Source organism: Drosophila suzukii, chromosome 3, assembly GCF_043229965.1.
Source record: "Drosophila suzukii chromosome 3, CBGP_Dsuzu_IsoJpt1.0, whole genome shotgun sequence".
NCBI lineage: Eukaryota > Metazoa > Arthropoda > Insecta > Diptera > Drosophilidae > Drosophila > Drosophila suzukii.
Genome location: NC_092082.1, coordinates 37,904,546 through 37,929,451, shown reverse-complemented (window position 1 = coordinate 37,929,451; position 24,906 = coordinate 37,904,546). Strand labels below are relative to the sequence as shown.

At 46.8% G+C, this 24,906-nt stretch overlaps 2 protein-coding genes across 2 annotated transcripts; both read right to left on the bottom strand.

The window, feature by feature from the left end:
* Positions 1 to 4,324: 4,324 nt before the first annotated feature.
* On the bottom strand, positions 4,325 to 6,859 carry LOC139352769 (uncharacterized). The gene is made up of 4 exons (XM_070995400.1): positions 6,707 to 6,859; positions 5,667 to 6,129; positions 5,090 to 5,296; positions 4,325 to 4,938 (listed from the first exon to the last, which is right to left on the bottom strand). The coding sequence occupies exons 1-4, from the start codon at positions 6,857 to 6,859 to the stop codon at positions 4,325 to 4,327; spliced, it is 1,437 nt and encodes a 478-aa protein (XP_070851501.1).
* Positions 6,860 to 7,715: 856 nt separating this feature from the next.
* Positions 7,716 to 21,256, bottom strand: LOC139352768 (uncharacterized). The gene is made up of 6 exons (XM_070995399.1): positions 21,104 to 21,256; positions 20,064 to 20,526; positions 19,487 to 19,693; positions 18,770 to 19,335; positions 8,161 to 8,317; positions 7,716 to 7,828 (listed from the first exon to the last, which is right to left on the bottom strand). The coding sequence occupies exons 1-6, from the start codon at positions 21,254 to 21,256 to the stop codon at positions 7,716 to 7,718; spliced, it is 1,659 nt and encodes a 552-aa protein (XP_070851500.1).
* Positions 21,257 to 24,906: the final 3,650 nt, after the last annotated feature.

Below are 24,906 nucleotides of genomic sequence, written 5' to 3'. Positions count from 1 at the left end.
GTTACTGCGATGCCGGACCACAGGCGATTCTGAACTGCGCTGAGGGTGAGCTAACGTGGTTAGCTGCTAGTGGAGATAGTGTATTACGAGCCCTATTCCCAGAGGTAGGAAGTAGAACCGCGGAGTTATGAGATGCGTTGATAACTGATTTATTCTTCATTTGGTACATGTTTATATACTACTTGGAAGACGAAAGTTTAGTGCGCTATATTCTAAAGTAGGTAGGTAGGTCAGGGAGTTTTGATTATGGTAGCAGTTTGTGTAGTTGGCTCGGCAGACACTGCAAAATGTGCTGACTGCATTGGCCGGTCAGTGTGCCGTTGAGTCGGTGAGACGGTGAGTTAGTGAGGCATATAATATGCTGATCAGCCATTCTCATATGCAGTGGGTGCTACTGAGCGCCTGGTACTGTTCCCAACTTGGCTACTGCTTGATTTGTTGGGTGTGGTCATGTTGAGTACCTTTGGGTACGAACATTCTCCCCCCCATTGAGGGGTACCCTCAATTAAGTCGTGATGTCGGTCAGCCCTTGACCGAATTGTATAGGAAGCACCTAACAAATCATTGACCAAGGTGGATCTTTCCTTCAACTGCGGTTCATGTTTGTGATTTAGGTCCTTCACATCTTCTTGTTGCTGCTTAACACTCCCCTTTGCGATAAAATTGACATTACCGTGGGGACTGAAATTGTGCTCTCGTAGAACTTGATCATTTGGCACGTCTATGGTATGTGGACATTCTGCAACAAAACTAAGATATTTCTTGGTTAGGTTTGGAAATGTTGAACCAAAGTCAGCCTTCTTGTATGTATTAAATTGATGGGAAGTCGGTTCTATATTCATCGGATTTTTATCTTTTGTTGGCTCATAAGCAGCGTTCGGTCCTGCAAAATCACCTCTGCCTTCTACCAGAATAGGGTTGATTTCCGTATCAGATGAGGTTTCTTTATTGAGATAACCTGTGATTACATAACCAAGCCTAGTGCCTTGTGCCAAAGGTTTATAAGGTCCTAGTTCAAGAAGTTCACCGGTTATTACTCGAGAATACACCTCAGCCCCTAAGGTTAGGTCAATGGGTCCAGGTTGCCGAAAGTCAGAATCTGCTAATGGCAGTCCCTCGGGAATATTAAGATCGGTTGTAATCGGTACTGACGGTTGGTCTGTAATGACTGTGGGCATAATAAATACCTCTAATAGTTTTTCAAACCCTGATGTACATGATGAGAGCTTCAGTGTTGATCTAATTGCTGTTGATATCTTTCCTCCGATTCCAGATATTTCAATCGATGACCTTTCCTTAAGAGATAGCAGATCTGCCATTCTCCTTGAGATAAGATTCACCTGTGATCCACCATCTATTACAGCGCGACATGTTTGTAATTGACCGTTTGGCCCTTGTAATGAGACCTTGGCGGTCGCGAGCAGAGTATATCCTCCTACGTCGTCGTAGCCTGCAATGGTTACTGCGCCGGCCACAGGATTGCTAGTTGGTCCTTTGTGTAACAGTGAATGATGCCGTTGCTGGCAGACTCGACAGTTGGTCGGTGATCCACAGTTTTCAACCATATGAGCTGTAGACAAACAATTTGTGCATGCTCCTATTTGAATAATGGCTTGGCGCCGTCGTTTGGGGTCCATTTCCTGGAAACGGCTACATGCTCTAAGATTATGTGGTCCTAGGTGACAAATCTTACAGCTCTCTTCGTTGTGAACTGACTGATGGCGTAGTGTTGCTGTTCAATAAACGTCAGTACACTCCTTAACGTTGGAATTTCCGTTGGTGCATCTGCTGAATTTTCTAGAGCAGCTAGAGACTGCTGGTCTAGTTTTCTTCTGATAAGAAAACACAGGATTGGATCCCAGGATTTTGTGCTGATATCGAGGTTTTGAAGAGTACTCATTGAGTTTTTTATAGTGTCATGTAAGGCCCTTAGTTGGCGCGAGGAACCGTCTATAGGCGTATACTAGTATTTTTCCGTTCTGGTACCTGGCCTTTAAACGCAACCAGGTGTCGTCATAGCCACCCTGTGAGAAGGCTGTGTCTGTCAAGACGTTTCTCGCTTCACCACGAAGCGAACTCTGTAGAATATGTAGTTTTTGACTGGCCGAATATGGTTTATTATGTACCAATTCCACAAAGAGATCATGGAACCGTGGCCAGTCTAGATACTCGCCGTTGAACTCCGGAATGCTAATTGGCGGTAGTGCCAAGTTTAGGCTCATTGGCGAGTCGTTTTCTCGAAGCAGGTTCATTTCGTATTCCTCGTATAATGTGTGGAACTGAGCTAGCTCTGCTTCTGCCAGGGCTGCGGCTCCAGGTGTGCTGTCCAATTCGTCGTGGGCTTGCCTCAGCAACGCCCAATGGAGATCCAGGTGCCTTTGTAGGGCTGGGGTGACGGTTGGGGCGTTCGATGCTAATGTTAATGATGACTCCAATTCGTTGCATCTTCTCTGCAACTGTCGGATCACCGTGTCAATTGCGGAATCTCCTTTGACTTGATCTCTTGTTGTGATCTTGATGTTGGCCGACGTTCGTCTCGGGGCCTTCGGAAGCCCGCTTCCAGTCGGCATGTTGTCCAGAAAGATATTCTGATATTTTTCGACCAGCTCTTTAAGTGATACTAATCGTGAAGAGTACTCACTTCCAGTGGGTAGTGCCGCTTGCTGGACTTTTTCATCTAGGTCGCAAAACTGCTGCCAGAGATCGTTTAACTGATTTAGCTTACCGGAATAATAGCCGTCTCGGTGGCGTCGGTCGGCAGAATCCTTGCCATAATTCTTAATGAGCTGTTGGATTTTCCCTTGCTGCTCGTTTTGGGTGTCTAGTAATCGATTGTGTAAATCGATTCTTGTGTGACTTGTTTCCTCAATGAATGAAGTAGACATATTGTGTGTCTTGGAAACAAAGAATCTTGTGAAGCTGGATGAAGCTGAGTATCTTGTGAAGCTGGATGCAGCTGAGTATCCTGTGAAGCTGGATGAAGCTGAGTATCCTGTGAAGCTGGATGAAGCTGAGTATCCCGTGAAGCTGGATGAAGCTGAAGTTCCTGTGACGCTGGAAGAAGAAGCGAATCCTGTAAAGCTGGATAAAGCTGAAGTTCCTGCGACGCTGGAAGAAGAAGCGTATCCTGTGAAGCTGGATTAAGCTGAAGTTCCTGTGACGCTGGAAGAAGAAGCGAATCCTGTGAAGCTGGATGAAGCTGAAGTTCCTGTGACGCTGGAAGAAGAAGCGAGTCCTGTGAAGCTGGATGATGCTGATGTTCCTGTGACGCTGGAAGAAGAAGCGAATCCTGTGAAGCTGGATTAAGCTGAAGTTCCTGTGACGCTGGAAGACGAAGCGTATCCTGTGAAGCTGGATTAAGCTGAAGTTCCTGTGACGCTGGAAGAAGAAGCGTATCCTATGAAGCTGGATTAAGCTGAAGTTCCTTTAGTGGGAAGGGGGTTGCTTGAGTGTGACCCTTTGTTGTTAAAGGATCACGTCGGGGTCACCAATGTTTGTGCCTAACCGAAGTAGACACTTCCGGGTCACACCGTGGGACAAGGGGGTAATGAGCACTTGTCGCTGGCACGGGGACGCTTTGCTGGCAGGACGATCGCGTCGCGGCAATGGTAACGATAGTTACTGCGATGCCGGACCACAGGCGATTCTGAACTGCGCTGAGGGTGAGCTAACGTGGTTAGCTGCTAGTGGAGATAGTGTATTACGAGCCCTATTCCCAGAGGTAGGAAGTAAGACCGCGGAGTTATGAGATGCGTTGATAACTGATTTATTCTTCATTTGGTACATGTTTATATACTACTTGGAAGACGAAAGTTTAGTGTACTGATTAGTGAAGTGCGTATTCTAAAGTAGGTAGGTAGGTCAGGGAGTCTTGATTATGGTAGCAGTTTGTGTAGTTGGCTCGGCAGACACTGCAAAATGTGCTGACTGCATTGGCCGGTCAATGTGCCGTTGAGTCGGTGAGACGGTGAGTTAGTGAGACATATAATATGCTGATCAGCCATTCTCATATGCAGTGGGTGCTACTGAGCGCCTGGTACTGTTCCCAACTTGGCTACTGCTTGATTTGTTGGGTGTGGTCATGTTGAGTACCTTTGGGTACGAACAGAGATATTGTTCGCTAGACCTAGTCGACCTCGTCGTCGTCGTTGACCTCGTTGAAAACTTGGTGGGATTGATTGTTGAGAAATCTGAACTGCTTCATCGATACTTGTAGGATTTCTTCGTTTCAAAATTCGTCTCGTTTGGCTCACAATGCTTGCGAATGATTTTTTTTTTGTTTGTCGCTGACGTCGACATTGTTTTTTATTACTAGCTGATTTAGCTAGCTGATAGTAGCCGCCTCCGCTTTCTGCCAGCTACTTATCAATACTGCTTCAGTCTTGTGCGCTGCCAAGGCGAGACCCTTGGAGTCGAGCCATGCGCGTGCTCGTTTCCCCGCTTCGTTGCAAATACTTTCCGCATCTGGGAGTTTCTTTGCCGTAACAACTATGGCCACGTCATCCGCGAAACCAATGAGTCGTGCCCCTTCGGGCATCGTGATCCTAAGTATCCCATCGTACATGGCATTCCATAACAAAGGGCCTAGGACTGATCCTTGGGGAACTCCCCCGGTGACCCTGTGGGTCGATTGCCCAGAATCAGTTTCGTACAGGAGCAGGCGGCCTTCAAAGTAGCTCGCTATTACTCTCTGTATATACACTGGTACATTTAGGTCGCTCAGTGCATTTAGTGTGTGGTGCCAGCTAGCGGAGTTGAAAGCGTTTTTTACATCCAACGTTGCCGCTTTGCAGTACTGCTTAGTGCCGTACAACCACCTTTTCCCCTCAATGGCTTTATCTGCGATTTCACACAGTTTGCCGACGGCGTCGATGGTGGAAAGTCCCTTCCGAAAACCATACTGCATCTTTGAGAGGCCGTTGGTTTCGACAAGGGCACCTTCTCGCCGAGAGTGGATTATTTATTCGAGAATTTTACCCACCGTGTCCAGCATGCAGAGTGGCCTATACGAAGAAGGCTCCTCCGCGGGTTTTTCCCCCCTTTGGTATGAGTACCAGCCGCTGTGTTTTCCAGCGGCTAGGGAACACACCTTCCGTTAGGCATGCATTATACATGTCAACGTACTCTTTAGTATTTGCTCTTATGGCAATTTTGAGAACTTTATTCGGGATTCCATCTGGTCCTGGTGCCTTGTCGTCCAGTATTGTCTTCAATACCTGGAGGAGTTCCTCGGCACTTGTGAGCTTTATGCTCGCCCTGTTCACGGTCAGTGAGGTTCGCGCTATACCCTCTTGCTCTGGGAATAGTGTTTCCACTATCCTTTTTAGACTGACTGGGCATGTCGGTGATGGCCGACTAAATACCCGCAGCCGTTTTGTGACGAGTTTATATGCGAAGCCCCATGGGTTGGAGTCTATTTCTTCGCATATATTGTTAAAGCACCTGCGTTTGCTCTTTTATAGTTTTTTCCAGGGCTCGTCTTTTTTCCCTGAAATATATTTGAAGTGCCTCAAATTCGGGCCTTCCTCTTGAGCGTTGGTATGCGCGTCTTTCCCTGTGGCAGTCTTTCATGGCTTCCGCAATGGATTGGTTCCACCAGTATGCAGGTCTTCTTCTTGATGGGATTTTCCCCCTTCTCTACATAGATGCATCACAGGCTACCTTACTGTGTTCTGCGATGTGGTTTGCTCTTTCTTCAGCTGAGCCGCTTGTGGAGAGGTCCTCGAACAACATCTGTACCATCTCCACGTCTAGCGTTTCTATTTTGTACCTTGGCACGGTCTTAGGAACTCGTGGTGGGCCATTTCTAGAATTTATCGTGCAGATTATTGCTGCATGGTCACTACCCGTGTAGGTGTCACTAACCTCCCAGCTGGAGCCCGAGGCCAATCCTGCGTTCACAAATGTGAGGTCAATAATAGAACTGGTGCCGGCTCTTGAAAAAGTCGGTTTTGTTCCAGAGTTCAGCAGCACTAGGTCAAGTGCGGCGAAGCTCTCAAGTAGCACCTTTCCCCTCGCGGTGGTTCGGGGGGAGTCCCACTCTGTAGCCCAGGCATTAAAGTCCCCGGAAATTACGGCGGGGCGATTTTCCCGGGCGTCTTCTGTAATCTCATCGAGCGCAGATATTGCCTGGGGAAGGCTAAGGCTTGGGGGTAGGTAACAGCTGTAGAAAGCTATACCATTCACATGGGCCCTAGCGAAGCAATTTCCGCAGTTTTTCTGCTAATCTGTCGCCTTGGATTACCGCAGCTCCATAGTGCCGATTTTTTGCTATTATCTGTTACCCATTCTCCGGAATTTTTATTCCTGTATTGCTCGCTTATGAGTGCCATGTCTACGTTTTTCTCGATGACATTTTGCTCCAGCAACGATTGGGCAATGGTTTAGGTTAATCTGAAGGAACTTCATTTACCCCTAAGCCCTTGCATAGCCCTCCTGAAGTACGGGCATTTCCCACTCATTGTTGGGTGATCGCAATCTTTCTCCTTCTTGCGTTTGCATAGCATAGCCTCTGGCTTGGTGCTCCTTTGCGCCACAGTTGTAGCAGCATTTTGAGCAGTCCTCCTGGACCCTGCAATTCCCTGCTATATGGTTAAACTCCATACATTTAAAACACCTTTTAGGTGTTAGCTTTGGGCGGACTCTACACCAAGTCCATCCCAGCCTAAATTTGCCCTTCTCCAAGAGTCGCCTCCCTTAGGTTTACCACCGCGGATTCTGGCAGTTCCACATCGAACTGTGACTGAACCGCACATAGGATATCCGCTTTGTCGGTGGTCTCATCGATGTCTTTTACCTTGATCAGCAGTGTCTCAGTCAGCGCTCTGACGTCGACATTGTTGCTCAGGACAGCCTTCATTGTGGTCTGAAGCTCTACGGTTTTAGGGTCAGAGACCTTGCTTAGAATAACTAGGAGTTCCCCCTTGCTGTTCGCCTAACGGCCTGTACTGCTTGTCCTAGCTCCTTAAGGTTCTGCCTTAACCTTTTTAAGGATGTCGGCATAGGACCCTCCAGCGGAGGCTGCGATGACTATCGCGTCGTTCCGTGGCGGTCGCACCTTGGGCTTCCTAGCCTTCTGCTTCACCTGTGTCCACTCCTCTGGCTTCTTCCCAGGTTTTTGGGGCTTGCTGGTGCTCACTGTCCCAGCATGTTTCCCTTTACTTGCACCTTGACTGGCCTCACTAGCCGGTGCCTTATGCATCGCCTTTTTCGCTGGTACCGCTAACGTCATCCCAGTTTCTTGACCCCTGGGTCGCTTGCTGGTTCCGTTCGCGAGCACTTCTGAGCAGGCTTTTTTAGCTATCTCCTTAGCTTTTTCTTGTTCTTCAACTATGCATTGCACAGCCGACAGGACTTCCCTCTGGAGATAGTCAATTTCGTCGACTATGTCCCTCATGGGGTTTGTTATGGAACGCTTCCTTCCATTAGCTTCTTGAGCTCCCTGGCCTTTGATCCCAGGCCAGTCAGCTGTTTCAGCATATCCCCCTGCTCCTCATTAGCAGCTTTTGGGCTGCTTTTTTCTCCAGGCTGCCTGCCACTGCACTCCACCCTTTTTTCTGGCGATCTCGCCATTACACTGCTTTTTTTAAACGGGTCAGCTCTCGTGTTGGCCCAGTCAGGTAGACTGGACAAAGGCGTGTGGAAGCCGTCGGCATTAGCCGGCGCCGCCAGGCCTTTGTTTGCCGGCGTGCCTTCACTATTGGTTGGCCCAACCCCTAGGCTAGCGCCAGGGCGTTGTGCCCCCGATCCCCTACCCACCATTTCCCCGCCTGGGGAGTTCGATGGTACTGCAGGAAGCTTGGATCTTTACCCGCAGTATCCTGCTGTTCTTCGATCGATATTTTTATATATTACTTAATAAAAGGGATAAATCTTAGTAATAAGGCTTATGGATTTTATTTTCTAATTTTTTAAAAGAGCCGCCCAAATTCCCTACGTGCTACGGCACGCACTTATGTGCTTGGCCTGCACCCTGTCCGGAGCTTGCTGCTATAGCACCCGCAGCCCCTTTCGCACACCACGATCAGCTGGTCGCGCAAGCGCTTTCCACCACTGATTCAGTGTTTGCGAAAAAAGAAAGCGCGAGTGAAAAATTTTGCAACTGCTAAACAAACAACGAGTGGAAAGTAATAAGAGGCAGAGATGCCTCCCCTCCCTCACCTACGACCGGCCCCTGCCTGGCCGCCAAAACCTGTTGGGGATAGAATCCCAAGATGCTCATGGATGTCGTCCACGGCCTCCCGTCCACCAGCTGATGTCCAGGTGGCGTGTCCCAAGTGCTCCACGCCGGATGGCCGGCTGCACTTCTGGCTTTATGCTGAAAACTTTAAGGAATAAACCGAGCGATTTTAGAACGCGTCCGCACTTTTTGCTTTCACAACTCTCTCCTTTTTGTGTGTGTGTTTGTGTGTGTTCGTGTATGTTTGTTTTATGACTATTCTGTTTCGATGTCAATCGTATATTAAACAAAAACGAAATATATACTCAAATATTTATAGTATTTTTATTAGTAGTTGCAAAAATTTGTTCAATAAAACAACAACAACAACAACTACAACAATAGCAACAACAAAATGCGATTTATAAAACAAACCAGACAAATTAAAGTTCGAAATGTCGATCGAATTTGTTGTGAGGGGGATAGGAGCGGAAAACTTACACATAGCCCATTATTACCGAATTCGATACGCGCTCTAATTGTGGGGCCATCTAGTTGTGGAAAGACAAACGTAATGATAAGTTTAATCGAAAGTCCCAATGGACTTAAATTTCAAAATATATACATTGTGAGGAGTTGAATAAATCCCCACAAATAGAAGCAGCAGCAGATGGCCGGCCGCTTACCAGTAACGCGGCGAATTCGCGTAGTAACGGCGTGGCGAGGAGAGTTTGGAGACTTGGATGGAGAACGAGAGAGTTTGGAGACCAAGGATGGAGATCGAGAGAGTTTGGAGACCAAGGACGGAGAGCGAGAGAGTTTGGAGACCAAGCGAGAGAGAGAATGGAGACTTCGCGGGCAAGGCAAGAGTGCCGTGTGCATAAACAGGATAACGGAACTCCACCGGACTTTGGACTCTCCCGTGAACTGTGGACCGGGAAAGGAAGTGCCACATCTCGACAGAGGAGCGGCACACAGGCGTGCCACAAGCATCACGGGAATCAGCGGGATGGCAGCAGTGGGCGGAGCATCGATTGGAAGAGGTACGTGAAGGACAAGTGGGTCAACCAGGAGTCACGGACTTTGGACCCAGAGTGGAGAGATCCAGCGCGCCGTGCGCAATAGGGAAATAACGGTTCCCGGAGGCCCTATATAAGGCCGCAGAGCGCTGGCAGCTGGATCAGTCGATCACGAGGAGTCAAACGTTCAAGATCAGTTAAAGTACCAAGTAAACAGTCAGTCAAGCAAATAATCTACGAGGGAGCTACAACCAAGCGAGCCGTCGGAAGCAGCGCCGTGGGAAGCACACAAGGAGCATGATCGCCACGTTGAGACGTTCGGGATTGAGACGTTCGGGATTGAGACGTCAGGAATCTCCGAATTGAGACACAGGTGGCTGAGTTCTGGAAGGCGTCACGCGGCTAAGTCAAGGCGTTTGTTTTCCAACTTTGTCACGACCACACCCTGGAGAGTCGCCCGGCGGGTCTGTCAGAGACAAGCAAAAGAGTCCTACGACGAAGAACCGTCAGCTTGGGGAGGAAAGTTGTCTGCGACCCAGTGTACCTTGCCCGACCCAGCAGGACCTGGCGTGACGAACGAGCGGTAGATCGATTTGTGGTTTCAAGAGGCGGCCGCCTGGAGAGTCCTGCGATTACCGGCGAAGTTCCCGAACAGCGATCGCCCAACTCCCCGAGTGCCAGAACGACGAGATACTGGTCAGAAGACAGCGCAGAGGACATCGACACGTTACCACGTTACCATCGCCGCGCGGAACTCATTGGGGAGCGCAGGAGCGACGCGGACGTCACGCATTAGGGTGAAGCCGGGTGGAACGTTCGTCTGCGCTAGGCGTAAAGCGAAGTGAACCGCTAGACAGCTTCCTGGCGGCAGCCTTGACTGTCAGCGCGAACTGAGCAAGAACCTAGCGGGACCGTTCGGGACAGAGCAAGGGACAGGTATTGCCTCGAAAGGCGTCGGCCTGGAGAGCAAGGCTTGTTCACCTTAGTCTGAGAACTGTGACGCTTCATTAAGCCCACAAGGCCGAACTCTCTGCGAGTCTAAGGCGCAACAAGCGACCCCGAGGCAGCGCGTCGGCAAGCAAGCAGAGGCGGCCACTACGAGCGTCCCGAAGCCCAGGATCCAGTGGAAGCCGAGTCAACGCGTCGAGGAGCCAGAAAGAGGAGCGCCAGCAGCCGGCGGAACCAGAGCCAGGAGATACCGAAGCCAGCCCAGCCACACACCCGCTGTACTAATACCACGAGAATAAATCCCACTGTTACCATTTGAACCCCTTTGTTTTCTCACTGATCTACGGGCAATCACGTCATATAAATTTGGTGGGACGAACACACAATAGTAGTAGGGAAAGACGGCTTCTGGGACAATTAGCATATTAATGGCCCCCGGCGCCCCCTCCCCCCTCATTAACATATGCGAGTTCTAGGACTAGGAATTCAATAAATTAACTGATTTTAATGGGCTTTGAAGTCATAAAAATGTCATGATCATGTCCATAAAGAGTATACTTAATTGCCCCCATCGCCCCCACATCCCCATGTGACAATATTGATCATGTATCCTTCCCCTCATTATGTGCAATTAATAGTCAGGTGAAAAACGTGTACGTGAGAAAGGTCGCACAACCATAGCATCCAAAGGTTGTTATCTTAGAGGATACCCTTTTGCCTCATTATCACAGGTGTTGCTGTGCACGTGTGAAAGGTCGCACACCCAAAGTATTCAAAGATGGTTATCTTAGAGGAACATGTCCGATCATGTTGGGGAATAATGTTTCCTATGATTATAAAACTAATTTAGAAATCAAGAGAACCCCAATAAAATAAAACTCACAACTTAATGATTCTCAGATGTGGAATATTTTCAAATACACATTTTTGGTTCCGCCCCAGAATGTTTAACTGGTAAATTGTCTAAGATTCTCTCCTTTCCACAAATCGGTCATAAACATGTCATAAAAGGGATTCAAGCAAGAGCTACCTGAACATGCGCACCTGTCAATTACCTGACCGCAATAAAAGGGACACATGCGCGCACGCTCATTGTCAAGATCATGGGCCTCACGCCAACGACCTCATACGACGTTCCCATAATAGGGGTTGAAATCACGACCGCGCAACAACTCGCAAGTAGCCGACATATCTCAGTCAAGGAAATATTTTCCATTCTCCGTAGCTGTAATTTTAACTCGAAATAAAATGTCAGAAGTTTATTTTGTAGCATAATAATACATTTATTCATTTATTTTGGTATTGCGAACATTTTTGTTATATATAGAAATTAATTTTCTGCTTTGATTCCGGCGATTTGCATAGAAGAAGCAGCACGTTTCCGACGTCCAACGAAATGTTAGAACTTCGATTTTTAGATTCATTTAGATTTGTGTCTTCCAGTTTAGACAGCTTAGCCAGTTATTTAAAAGAAGAAAATCTATCCACAATAAAGTCATTTTTCACGGACTCGAACAAATTTCAAATGGTTAAACGTAAAGGCCTATTTCCGTATAGCTATTTAAATTCAGTTGAACGCTTGTCAGATACACAATTACCGTCGCGTATAATTTGTATAATCAATTAACTGATAGACACTGTTCTGAAGAGAGTTATCAGCACGCTCAAAAAGTTTGGAATGCCTTCGAGTGTGCAAATTTATTAGATTATTTATTGTTATATTTGAAAGTAGATGTTGCTATGCGATTTCTTTGAGAATTTTAGAAAAGTATGTAAAAAAATCTTAACTTTAGATCCTTGTCAATATTATATAACTCCTGGTCTATCATGGGATGCTATGTTGAAGACAACTAAAATTGAACTAGAACTACTCACAGATATTGATATGTATAATTTTATAATGAAAGGTATTAGAGGCGGTCTTGTTCAATGTAGTAAACGTCATTCTATTGCAAATAACAAATATCTAAATAACAATTACGACTGTGAGAAAGAATCAAATCATATTGTATACTTAGATGTTAATAATTTATATGGGTATGCTATGTCACAAGCTATTCCCTATAAAAATTTTAAATGGCTAGAAAAAACAGAAGAGGGAAATGCGTGCGTAGATGATCAATCAATTGGTTAGATTTTAGAGGTAGATTTGGAATACACTGAAAACTTACACTTACACGCATAACAAGAAAAATGAAAATATGCAACAATCAACTGTGAGAAAGAATCAAATCATATTGTATACTTAGATGTTAATAATTTATATGGGTATGCTATGTCACAAGCTATTCCCTATAAAAATTTTAAATGGCTAGAAAAAACAGAAGAGGGAAATGCGTGCGTAGATGATCAATCAATTGGTTAGATTTTAGAGGTAGATTTGGAATACACTGAAAACTTACACTTACACGCATAACAAGAAAAATGAAAATATGCAACAATCAAAATTGATTGCAGACTTGACAAACAAATAGAATTATATAATTCACCATAGAAATTTACAGCAATGTCTTCGGCATGGACTGATTTTAAAGAAAATTCGTCGAATATTACAATTTGATCAATCTGATTGGCTTAAAAATTATATTGATTGCAACAATCATCACAGAACATTGGCTGTTAATGATTTTGAAAATAATTTTTTCAAACTGCTAAACAATGCAGTCTATGGCAAGACTATGGATAACGTTGACAAGAGGAAATCAATTATATTAGTGTCCAGGTGGGAGAGTGATGGTAACAAATTGGGAGCTAGGGCACTTATCTCAAAACTTAATTTTAAGAATATATTACAATTAGCCGATGATTTCTTTACAATTCAAATGAAAAAAGTACATGTTCTCTATGATAAGCCTGTCTATATTGGCTCCACCGTTCTAGAATTATCAAAATTTAAAATATACAATTTTCACTATGACTATATGAAGCCGAAATATCAAGAAAATATCAATTTATTGTATATGGAGACTGATTCTTTTATCTATGATATTAAGACTATAGATTTTTATGATGACATTCGTTTTGAAATTGTTCATTTCGATACTTCAGAATATGATAAAGACAATGTTTTTAAATTACCATTGATTGGAATATAATAAAAGAATTTATTGGGCTCAGAGCTAAAATGTATTCAATACAAATCTCTAATATGAATAATGCTGAAACAACGGAGAGTGTGACGTCAAAATTAACTATTAACTATTTTCGAGATTGCTTGTATAAAAAAATAAAGCTCCAACTGGTTATTAACGATTTTCGAGATTGCTTGTAAAAAAAACAAAGCTCCAACTTGCTGAATTTTTTTATACAAGCAATCTCGAAAATCGTTAACAGTTAATTTTGACGTCACACTCGCCTTTACTCCTTTAAATCGAAATTACATCAAATTTATACGCAAGAGTATACAAAAGTCACCCTTAACTATTTATATGATAAGCGCTATATAAAAGAGAATAATATAGACACCCTAGAGACATAGCCTACTAAGTTAAGCTTAAAATTAAAAAAAAGTGTATTTTTTTGCTATGCAAATATATTAAATTTTATTTTTTCGAAATAAAAATTTTATGCATAAATGACCACAGTTATATGTATTGCATTTTTGCTCATTTCTATAGTTATATTCCATGGGTGGTTTTAAATATTTCACAATTTCAATGGGCGGTTGCAAATCACCAAAACTATCGTAGTATTCTTTATAATTTCTATTCTTGAAATATGCTACCCAATGCGTGCCACTACCGCTTTCGTTATCTAAATTTATTATCCCACATTCGTTGGTCCATGGTTTCTTGGAGACACCACGAAAGTGTCTAAAATGCTGTTTACCAAAATCAATTGAATCAATATCGGTAAGTGCTTGTTTGGGTAGCATATCTATTAGTTTTTTGCTGAATATGGCTTATAAAATAGTCCATAGTCTTTCTTATATGGCTTTTCCTTTCCTTTTCCCATCGCAATTGATTCCATATAGCGGTTATGACGTGTCGCTTCGGCTAATTGTTCTTTTCCATTTTTGACAGCGTTTATTGCTTTAACAACAGCAGATCCACCACTAGCAAGACCACCAAGTGCAGTCAATATTGGTATCAACGGTAGGAATCCACAAATTTTTGGTAATGGTATCACCCTCGGAATATTGGAAATTGTTTGTGCCTAACCGAAGTAGACACTTCCGGGTCACACCGTGGGACAAGGGGGTAATGAGCACTTGTCGCTGGCACGGGGACGCTTTGCTGGCAGGTCGATCACGTCGCGGCAATGGTAACGATAGTTACTGCGATGCCGGACCACAGGCGATTCTGAACTGCGCTGAGGGTGAGCTAACGTGGTTAGCTGCTAGTGGAGATAGTGTATTACGAGCCCTATTCCCAGAGGTAGGAAGTAGAACCGCGGAGTTATGAGATGCGTTGATAACTGATTTATTCTTCATTTGGTACATGTTTATATACTACTTGGAAGACGAAAGTTTAGTGCGCTATATTCTAAAGTAGGTAGGTAGGTCAGGGAGTTTTGATTATGGTAGCAGTTTGTGTAGTTGGCTCGGCAGACACTGCAAAATGTGCTGACTGCATTGGCCGGTCAGTGTGCCGTTGAGTCGGTGAGACGGTGAGTTAGTGAGGCATATAATATGCTGATCAGCCATTCTCATATGCAGTGGGTGCTACTGAGCGCCTGGTACTGTTCCCAACTTGGCTACTGCTTGATTTGTTGGGTGTGGTCATGTTGAGTACCTTTGGGTACGAACATTCTCCCCCCCATTGAGGGGTACCCTCAATTAAGTCGTGATGTCGGTCAGCCCTTGACCGAATTGTATAGGAAGCACCTAACAAATCATTGACCAAGGTGGATCTTTCCTTCAACTGCGGTTCATGTTTGTGATTTAGGTCCTTCACATCTTCTTGTTGCTGCTTAACACTCCCCTTTGCGATAAAATTGACATTACCGTGGGGACTGAAATTGTGCTCTCGTAGAACTTGATCATTTGGCACGTCTATGGTATGTGGACATTCTGCAACAAAACTAAGATATTTCTTGGTTAGGTTTGGAAATGTTGAACCAAAGTCAGCCTTCTTGTATGTATTAAATTGATGGGAAGTCGGTTCTATATTCATCGGATTTTTATCTTTTGTTGGCTCATAAGCAGCGTTCGGTCCTGCAAAATCACCTCTGCCTTCTACCAGAATAGGGTTGATTTCCGTATCAGATGAGGTTTCTTTATTGAGATAACCTGTGATTACATAACCAAGCCTAGTGCCTTGTGCCAAAGGTTTATAAGGTCCTAGTTCAAGAAGTTCACCGGTTATTACTCGAGAATACACCTCAGCCCCTAAGGTTAGGTCAATGGGTCCAGGTTGCCGAAAGTCAGAATCTGCTAATGGCAGTCCCTCGGGAATATTAAGATCGGTTGTAATCGGTACTGACGGTTGGTCTGTAATGACTGTGGGCATAATAAATACCTCTAATAGTTTTTCAAACCCTGATGTACATGATGAGAGCTTCAGTGTTGATCTAATTGCTGTTGATATCTTTCCTCCGATTCCAGATATTTCAATCGATGACCTTTCCTTAAGAGATAGCAGATCTGCCATTCTCCTTGAGATAAGATTCACCTGTGATCCACCATCTATTACAGTGCGACATGTTTGTAATTGACCGTTTGGCCCTTGTAATGAGACCTTGGCGGTCGCGAGCAGAGTATATCCTCCTACGTCGTCGTAGCCTGCAATGGTTACTGCGCCGGCCACAGGATTGCTAGTTGGTCCTTTGTGTAACAGTGAATGATGCCGTTGCTGGCAGACTCGACAGTTGGTCGGTGATCCACAGTTTTCAACCATATGAGCTGTAGACAAACAATTTGTGCATGCTCCTATTTGAATAATGGCTTGGCGCCGTCGTTTGGGGTCCATTTCCTGGAAACGGCTACATGCTCTAAGATTATGTGGTCCTAGGTGACAAATCTTACAGCTCTCTTCGTTGTGAACTGACTGATGGCGTAGTGTTGCTGTTCAATAAACGTCAGTACACTCCTTAACGTTGGAATTTCCGTTGGTGCATCTGCTGAATTTTCTAGAGCAGCTAGAGACTGCTGGTCTAGTTTTCTTCTGATAAGAAAACACAGGATTGGATCCCAGGATTTTGTGCTGATATCGAGGTTTTGAAGAGTACTCATTGAGTTTTTTATAGTGTCATGTAAGGCCCTTAGTTGGCGCGAGGAACCGTCTATAGGCGTATACTAGTATTTTTCCGTTCTGGTACCTGGCCTTTAAACGCAACCAGGTGTCGTCATAGCCACCCTGTGAGAAGGCTGTGTCTGTCAAGACGTTTCTCGCTTCACCACGAAGCGAACTCTGTAGAATATGTAGTTTTTGACTGGCCGAATATGGTTTATTATGTACCAATTCCACAAAGAGATCATGGAACCGTGGCCAGTCTAGATACTCGCCGTTGAACTCCGGAATGCTAATTGGCGGTAGTGCCAAGTTTAGGCTCATTGGCGAGTCGTTTTCTCGAAGCAGGTTCATTTCGTATTCCTCGTATAATGTGTGGAACTGAGCTAGCTCTGCTTCTGCCAGGGCTGCGGCTCCAGGTGTGCTGTCCAATTCGTCGTGGGCTTGCCTCAGCAACGCCCAATGGAGATCCAGGTGCCTTTGTAGGGCTGGGGTGACGGTTGGGGCGTTCGATGCTAATGTTAATGATGACTCCAATTCGTTGCATCTTCTCTGCAACTGTCGGATCACCGTGTCAATTGCGGAATCTCCTTTGACTTGATCTCTTGTTGTGATCTTGATGTTGGCCGACGTTCGTCTCGGGGCCTTCGGAAGCCCGCTTCCAGTCGGCATGTTGTCCAGAAAGATATTCTGATATTTTTCGACCAGCTCTTTAAGTGATACTAATCGTGAAGAGTACTCACTTCCAGTGGGTAGTGCCGCTTGCTGGACTTTTTCATCTAGGTCGCAAAACTGCTGCCAGAGATCGTTTAACTGATTTAGCTTACCGGAATAATAGCCGTCTCGGTGGCGTCGGTCGGCAGAATCCTTGCCATAATTCTTAATGAGCTGTTGGATTTTCCCTTGCTGCTCGTTTTGGGTGTCTAGTAATCGATTGTGTAAATCGATTCTTGTGTGACTTGTTTCCTCAATGAATGAAGTAGACATATTGTGTGTCTTGGAAACAAAGAATCTTGTGAAGCTGGATGAAGCTGAGTATCCTGTGAAGCTGGATGCAGCTGAGTATCCTGTGAAGCTGGATGAAGCTGAGTATCCTGTGAAGCTGGATGAAGCTGAGTATCCCGTGAAGCTGGATGAAGCTGAAGTTCCTGTGACGCTGGAAGAAGAAGCGAATCCTGTAAAGCTGGATAAAGCTGAAGTTCCTGCGACGCTGGAAGAAGAAGCGTATCCTGTGAAGCTGGATTAAGCTGAAGTTCCTGTGACGCTGGAAGAAGAAGCGAATCCTGTGAAGCTGGATGAAGCTGAAGTTCCTGTGACGCTGGAAGAAGAAGCGAGTCCTGTGAAGCTGGATGATGCTGATGTTCCTGTGACGCTGGAAGAAGAAGCGAATCCTGTGAAGCTGGATTAAGCTGAAGTTCCTGTGACGCTGGAAGACGAAGCGTATCCTGTGAAGCTGGATTAAGCTGAAGTTCCTGTGACGCTGGAAGAAGAAGCGTATCCTATGAAGCTGGATTAAGCTGAAGTTCCTTTAGTGGGAAGGGGGTTGCTTGAGTGTGACCCTTTGTTGTTAAAGGATCACGTCGGGGTCACCAATGTTTGTGCCTAACCGAAGTAGACACTTCCGGGTCACACCGTGGGACAAGGGGGTAATGAGCACTTGTCGCTGGCACGGGGACGCTTTGCTGGCAGGACGATCGCGTCGCGGCAATGGTAACGATAGTTACTGGGATGCCGGACCACAGGCGATTCTGAACTGCGCTGAGGGTGAGCTAACGTGGTTAGCTGCTAGTGGAGATAGTGTATTACGAGCCCTATTCCCAGAGGTAGGAAGTAAGACCGCGGAGTTATGAGATGCGTTGATAACTGATTTATTCTTCATTTGGTACATGTTTATATACTACTTGGAAGACGAAAGTTTAGTGTACTGATTAGTGAAGTGCGTATTCTAAAGTAGGTAGGTAGGTCAGGGAGTCTTGATTATGGTAGCAGTTTGTGTAGTTGGCTCGGCAGACACTGCAAAATGTGCTGACTGCATTGGCCGGTCAATGTGCCGTTGAGTCGGTGAGACGGTGAGTTAGTGAGACATATAATATGCTGATCAGCCATTCTCATATGCAGTGGGTGCTACTGAGCGCCTGGTACTGTTCCCAACTTGGCTACTGCTTGATTTGTTGGGTGTGGTCATGTTGAGTACCTTTGGGTACGAACAGAGATATTGTTCGCTAGACCTAGTCGACCTCGTCGTCGTCGTTGACCTCGTTGAAAACTTGGTGGGATTGATTGTTGAGAAATCTGAACTGCTTCATCGATACTTGTAGGATTTCTTCGTTTCAAAATTCGTCTCGTTTGGCTCACAATGCTTGCGAATGATTTTTTTTTTGTTTGTCGCTGACGTCGACATTGTTTTTTATTACTAGCTGATTTAGCTAGCTGATAGTAGCCGCCTCCGCTTTCTGCCAGCTACTTATCAATACTGCTTCAGTCTTGTGCGCTGCCAAGGCGAGACCCTTGGAGTCGAGCCATGCGCGTGCTCGTTTCCCCGCTTCGTTGCAAATACTTTCCGCATCTGGGAGTTTCTTTGCCGTAACAACTATGGCCACGTCATCCGCGAAACCAATGAGTCGTGCCCCTTCGGGCATCGTGATCCTAAGTATCCCATCGTACATGGCATTCCATAACAAAGGGCCTAGGACTGATCCTTGGGGAACTCCCCCGGTGACCCTGTGGGTCGATTGCCCAGAATCAGTTTCGTACAGGAGCAGGCGGCCTTCAAAGTAGCTCGCTATTACTCTCTGTATATACACTGGTACATTTAGGTCGCTCAGTGCATTTAGTGTGTGGTGCCAGCTAGCGGAGTTGAAAGCGTTTTTTACATCCAACGTTGCCGCTTTGCAGTACTGCTTAGTGCCGTACAACCACCTTTTCCCCTCAATGGCTTTATCTGCGATTTCACACAGTTTGCCGACGGCGTCGATGGTGGAAAGTCCCTTCCGAAAACCATACTGCATCTTTGAGAGGCCGTTGGTTTCGACAAGGGCACCTTCTCGCCGAGAGTGGATTATTTATTCGAGAATTTTACCCACCGTGTCCAGCATGCAGAGTGGCCTATACGAAGAAGGCTCCTCCGCGGGTTTTTCCCCCCTTTGGTATGAGTACCAGCCGCTGTGTTTTCCAGCGGCTAGGGAACACACCTTCCGTTAGGCATGCATTATACATGTCAACGTACTCTTTAGTATTTGCTCTTATGGCAATTTTGAGAACTTTATTCGGGATTCCATCTGGTCCTGGTGCCTTGTCGTCCAGTATTGTCTTCAATACCTGGAGGAGTTCCTCGGCACTTGTGAGCTTTATGCTCGCCCTGTTCACGGTCAGTGAGGTTCGCGCTATACCCTCTTGCTCTGGGAATAGTGTTTCCACTATCCTTTTTAGACTGACTGGGCATGTCGGTGATGGCCGACTAAATACCCGCAGCCGTTTTGTGACGAGTTTATATGCGAAGCCCCATGGGTTGGAGTCTATTTCTTCGCATATATTGTTAAAGCACCTGCGTTTGCTCTTTTATAGTTTTTTCCAGGGCTCGTCTTTTTTCCCTGAAATATATTTGAAGTGCCTCAAATTCGGGCCTTCCTCTTGAGCGTTGGTATGCGCGTCTTTCCCTGTGGCAGTCTTTCATGGCTTCCGCAATGGATTGGTTCCACCAGTATGCAGGTCTTCTTCTTGATGGGATTTTCCCCCTTCTCTACATAGATGCATCACAGGCTACCTTACTGTGTTCTGCGATGTGGTTTGCTCTTTCTTCAGCTGAGCCGCTTGTGGAGAGGTCCTCGAACAACATCTGTACCATCTCCACGTCTAGCGTTTCTATTTTGTACCTTGGCACGGTCTTAGGAACTCGTGGTGGGCCATTTCTAGAATTTATCGTGCAGATTATTGCTGCATGGTCACTACCCGTGTAGGTGTCACTAACCTCCCAGCTGGAGCCCGAGGCCAATCCTGCGTTCACAAATGTGAGGTCAATAATAGAACTGGTGCCGGCTCTTGAAAAAGTCGGTTTTGTTCCAGAGTTCAGCAGCACTAGGTCAAGTGCGGCGAAGCTCTCAAGTAGCACCTTTCCCCTCGCGGTGGTTCGGGGGGAGTCCCACTCTGTAGCCCAGGCATTAAAGTCCCCGGAAATTACGGCGGGGCGATTTTCCCGGGCGTCTTCTGTAATCTCATCGAGCGCAGATATTGCCTGGGGAAGGCTAAGGCTTGGGGGTAGGTAACAGCTGTAGAAAGCTATACCATTCACATGGGCCCTAGCGAAGCAATTTCCGCAGTTTTTCTGCTAATCTGTCGCCTTGGATTACCGCAGCTCCATAGTGCCGATTTTTTGCTATTATCTGTTACCCATTCTCCGGAATTTTTATTCCTGTATTGCTCGCTTATGAGTGCCATGTCTACGTTTTTCTCGATGACATTTTGCTCCAGCAACGATTGGGCAATGGTTTAGGTTAATCTGAAGGAACTTCATTTACCCCTAAGCCCTTGCATAGCCCTCCTGAAGTACGGGCATTTCCCACTCATTGTTGGGTGATCGCAATCTTTCTCCTTCTTGCGTTTGCATAGCATAGCCTCTGGCTTGGTGCTCCTTTGCGCCACAGTTGTAGCAGCATTTTGAGCAGTCCTCCTGGACCCTGCAATTCCCTGCTATATGGTTAAACTCCATACATTTAAAACACCTTTTAGGTGTTAGCTTTGGGCGGACTCTACACCAAGTCCATCCCAGCCTAAATTTGCCCTTCTCCAAGAGTCGCCTCCCTTAGGTTTACCACCGCGGATTCTGGCAGTTCCACATCGAACTGTGACTGAACCGCACATAGGATATCCGCTTTGTCGGTGGTCTCATCGATGTCTTTTACCTTGATCAGCAGTGTCTCAGTCAGCGCTCTGACGTCGACATTGTTGCTCAGGACAGCCTTCATTGTGGTCTGAAGCTCTACGGTTTTAGGGTCAGAGACCTTGCTTAGAATAACTAGGAGTTCCCCCTTGCTGTTCGCCTAACGGCCTGTACTGCTTGTCCTAGCTCCTTAAGGTTCTGCCTTAACCTTTTTAAGGATGTCGGCATAGGACCCTCCAGCGGAGGCTGCGATGACTATCGCGTCGTTCCGTGGCGGTCGCACCTTGGGCTTCCTAGCCTTCTGCTTCACCTGTGTCCACTCCTCTGGCTTCTTCCCAGGTTTTTGGGGCTTGCTGGTGCTCACTGTCCCAGCATGTTTCCCTTTACTTGCACCTTGACTGGCCTCACTAGCCGGTGCCTTATGCATCGCCTTTTTCGCTGGTACCGCTAACGTCATCCCAGTTTCTTGACCCCTGGGTCGCTTGCTGGTTCCGTTCGCGAGCACTTCTGAGCAGGCTTTTTTAGCTATCTCCTTAGCTTTTTCTTGTTCTTCAACTATGCATTGCACAGCCGACAGGACTTCCCTCTGGAGATAGTCAATTTCGTCGACTATGTCCCTCATGGGGTTTGTTATGGAACGCTTCCTTCCATTAGCTTCTTGAGCTCCCTGGCCTTTGATCCCAGGCCAGTCAGCTGTTTCAGCATATCCCCCTGCTCCTCATTAGCAGCTTTTGGGCTGCTTTTTTCTCCAGGCTGCCTGCCACTGCACTCCACCCTTTTTTCTGGCGATCTCGCCATTACACTGCTTTTTTTAAACGGGTCAGCTCTCGTGTTGGCCCAGTCAGGTAGACTGGACAAAGGCGTGTGGAAGCCGTCGGCATTAGCCGGCGCCGCCAGGCCTTTGTTTGCCGGCGTGCCTTCACTATTGGTTGGCCCAACCCCTAGGCTAGCGCCAGGGCGTTGTGCCCCCGATCCCCTACCCACCATTTCCCCGCCTGGGGAGTTCGATGGTACTGCAGGAAGCTTGGATCTTTACCCGCAGTATCCTGCTGTTCTTCGATCGATATTTTTATATATTACTTAATAAAAGGGATAAATCTTAGTAATAAGGCTTATGGATTTTATTTTCTAATTTTTTAAAAGAGCCGCCCAAATTCCCTACGTGCTACGGCACGCACTTATGTGCTTGGCCTGCACCCTGTCCGGAGCTTGCTGCTATAGCACCCGCAGCCCCTTTCGCACACCACGATCAGCTGGTCGCGCAAGCGCTTTCCACCACTGATTCAGTGTTTGCGAAAAAAGAAAGCGCGAGTGAAAAATTTTGCAACTGCTAAACAAACAACGAGTGGAAAGTAATAAGAGGCAGAGATGCCTCCCCTCCCTCACCTACGACCGGCCCCTGCCTGGCCGCCAAAACCTGTTGGGGATAGAATCCCAAGATGCTCATGGATGTCGTCCACGGCCTCCCGTCCACCAGCTGATGTCCAGGTGGCGTGTCCCAAGTGCTCCACGCCGGATGGCCGGCTGCACTTCTGGCTTTATGCTGAAAACTTTAAGGAATAAACCGAGCGATTTTAGAACGCGTCCGCACTTTTTGCTTTCACAACTCTCTCCTTTTTGTGTGTGTGTTTGTGTGTGTTCGTGTATGTTTGTTTTATGACTATTCTGTTTCGATGTCAATCGTATATTAAACAAAAACGAAATATATACTCAAATATTTATAGTATTTTTATTAGTAGTTGCAAAAATTTGTTCAATAAAACAACAACAACAACAACTACAACAATAGCAACAACAAAATGCGATTTATAAAACAAACCAGACAAATTAAAGTTCGAAATGTCGATCGAATTTGTTGTGAGGGGGATAGGAGCGGAAAACTTACACATAGCCCATTATTACCGAATTCGATACGCGCTCTAATTGTGGGGCCATCTAGTTGTGGAAAGACAAACGTAATGATAAGTTTAATCGAAAGTCCCAATGGACTTAAATTTCAAAATATATACATTGTGAGGAGTTGAATAAATCCCCACAAATAGAAGCAGCAGCAGATGGCCGGCCGCTTACCAGTAACGCGGCGAATTCGCGTAGTAACGGCGTGGCGAGGAGAGTTTGGAGACTTGGATGGAGAACGAGAGAGTTTGGAGACCAAGGATGGAGATCGAGAGAGTTTGGAGACCAAGGACGGAGAGCGAGAGAGTTTGGAGACCAAGCGAGAGAGAGAATGGAGACTTCGCGGGCAAGGCAAGAGTGCCGTGTGCATAAACAGGATAACGGAACTCCACCGGACTTTGGACTCTCCCGTGAACTGTGGACCGGGAAAGGAAGTGCCACATCTCGACAGAGGAGCGGCACACAGGCGTGCCACAAGCATCACGGGAATCAGCGGGATGGCAGCAGTGAGCGGAGCATCGATTGGAAGAGGTACGTGAAGGACAAGTGGGTCAACCAGGAGTCACGGACTTTGGACCCAGAGTGGAGAGATCCAGCGCGCCGTGCGCAATAGGGAAATAACGGTTCCCGGAGGCCCTATATAAGGCCGCAGAGCGCTGGCAGCTGGATCAGTCGATCACGAGGAGTCAAACGTTCAAGATCAGTTAAAGTACCAAGTAAACAGTCAGTCAAGCAAATAATCTACGAGGGAGCTACAACCAAGCGAGCCGTCGGAAGCAGCGCCGTGGGAAGCACACAAGGAGCATGATCGCCACGTTGAGACGTTCGGGATTGAGACGTTCGGGATTGAGACGTCAGGAATCTCCGAATTGAGACACAGGTGGCTGAGTTCTGGAAGGCGTCACGCGGCTAAGTCAAGGCGTTTGTTTTCCAACTTTGTCACGACCACACCCTGGAGAGTCGCCCGGCGGGTCTGTCAGAGACAAGCAAAAGAGTCCTACGACGAAGAACCGTCAGCTTGGGGAGGAAAGTTGTCTGCGACCCAGTGTACCTTGCCCGACCCAGCAGGACCTGGCGTGACGAACGAGCGGTAGATCGATTTGTGGTTTCAAGAGGCGGCCGCCTGGAGAGTCCTGCGATTACCGGCGAAGTTCCCGAACAGCGATCGCCCAACTCCCCGAGTGCCAGAACGACGAGATACTGGTCAGAAGACAGCGCAGAGGACATCGACACGTTACCACGTTACCATCGCCGCGCGGAACTCATTGGGGAGCGCAGGAGCGACGCGGACGTCACGCATTAGGGTGAAGCCGGGTGGAACGTTCGTCTGCGCTAGGCGTAAAGCGAAGTGAACCGCTAGACAGCTTCCTGGCGGCAGCCTTGACTGTCAGCGCGAACTGAGCAAGAACCTAGCGGGACCGTTCGGGACAGAGCAAGGGACAGGTATTGCCTCGAAAGGCGTCGGCCTGGAGAGCAAGGCTTGTTCACCTTAGTCTGAGAACTGTGACGCTTCATTAAGCCCACAAGGCCGAACTCTCTGCGAGTCTAAGGCGCAACAAGCGACCCCGAGGCAGCGCGTCGGCAAGCAAGCAGAGGCGGCCACTACGAGCGTCCCGAAGCCCAGGATCCAGTGGAAGCCGAGTCAACGCGTCGAGGAGCCAGAAAGAGGAGCGCCAGCAGCCGGCGGAACCAGAGCCAGGAGATACCGAAGCCAGCCCAGCCACACACCCGCTGTACTAATACCACGAGAATAAATCCCACTGTTACCATTTGAACCCCTTTGTTTTCTCACTGATCTACGGGCAATCACGTCATATAAATTTGGTGGGACGAACACAC

Coding starts and splice junctions, on each gene's coding strand:
- LOC139352769 (XM_070995400.1), bottom strand. CDS start 6,859: ATGAAGGCTGTCCTGAGCAACAATGTCGACGTCAGAGCGCTGACTGAG. Junction 5,297..5,666: donor AAACCACATCGCAGAACACA/GTAAGGTAGCCT, acceptor CACTATTCCCAG/AGCAAGAGGGTATAGCGCGA. Junction 4,939..5,089: donor TAATGCATGCCTAACGGAAG/GTGTGTTCCCTA, acceptor CTCGGCGAGAAG/GTGCCCTTGTCGAAACCAAC.
- LOC139352768 (XM_070995399.1), bottom strand. CDS start 21,256: ATGAAGGCTGTCCTGAGCAACAATGTCGACGTCAGAGCGCTGACTGAG. Junction 20,527..21,103: donor AACTGCCAGAATCCGCGGTG/GTAAACCTAAGG, acceptor AGCCTTCCCCAG/GCAATATCTGCGCTCGATGA. Junction 19,694..20,063: donor AAACCACATCGCAGAACACA/GTAAGGTAGCCT, acceptor CACTATTCCCAG/AGCAAGAGGGTATAGCGCGA.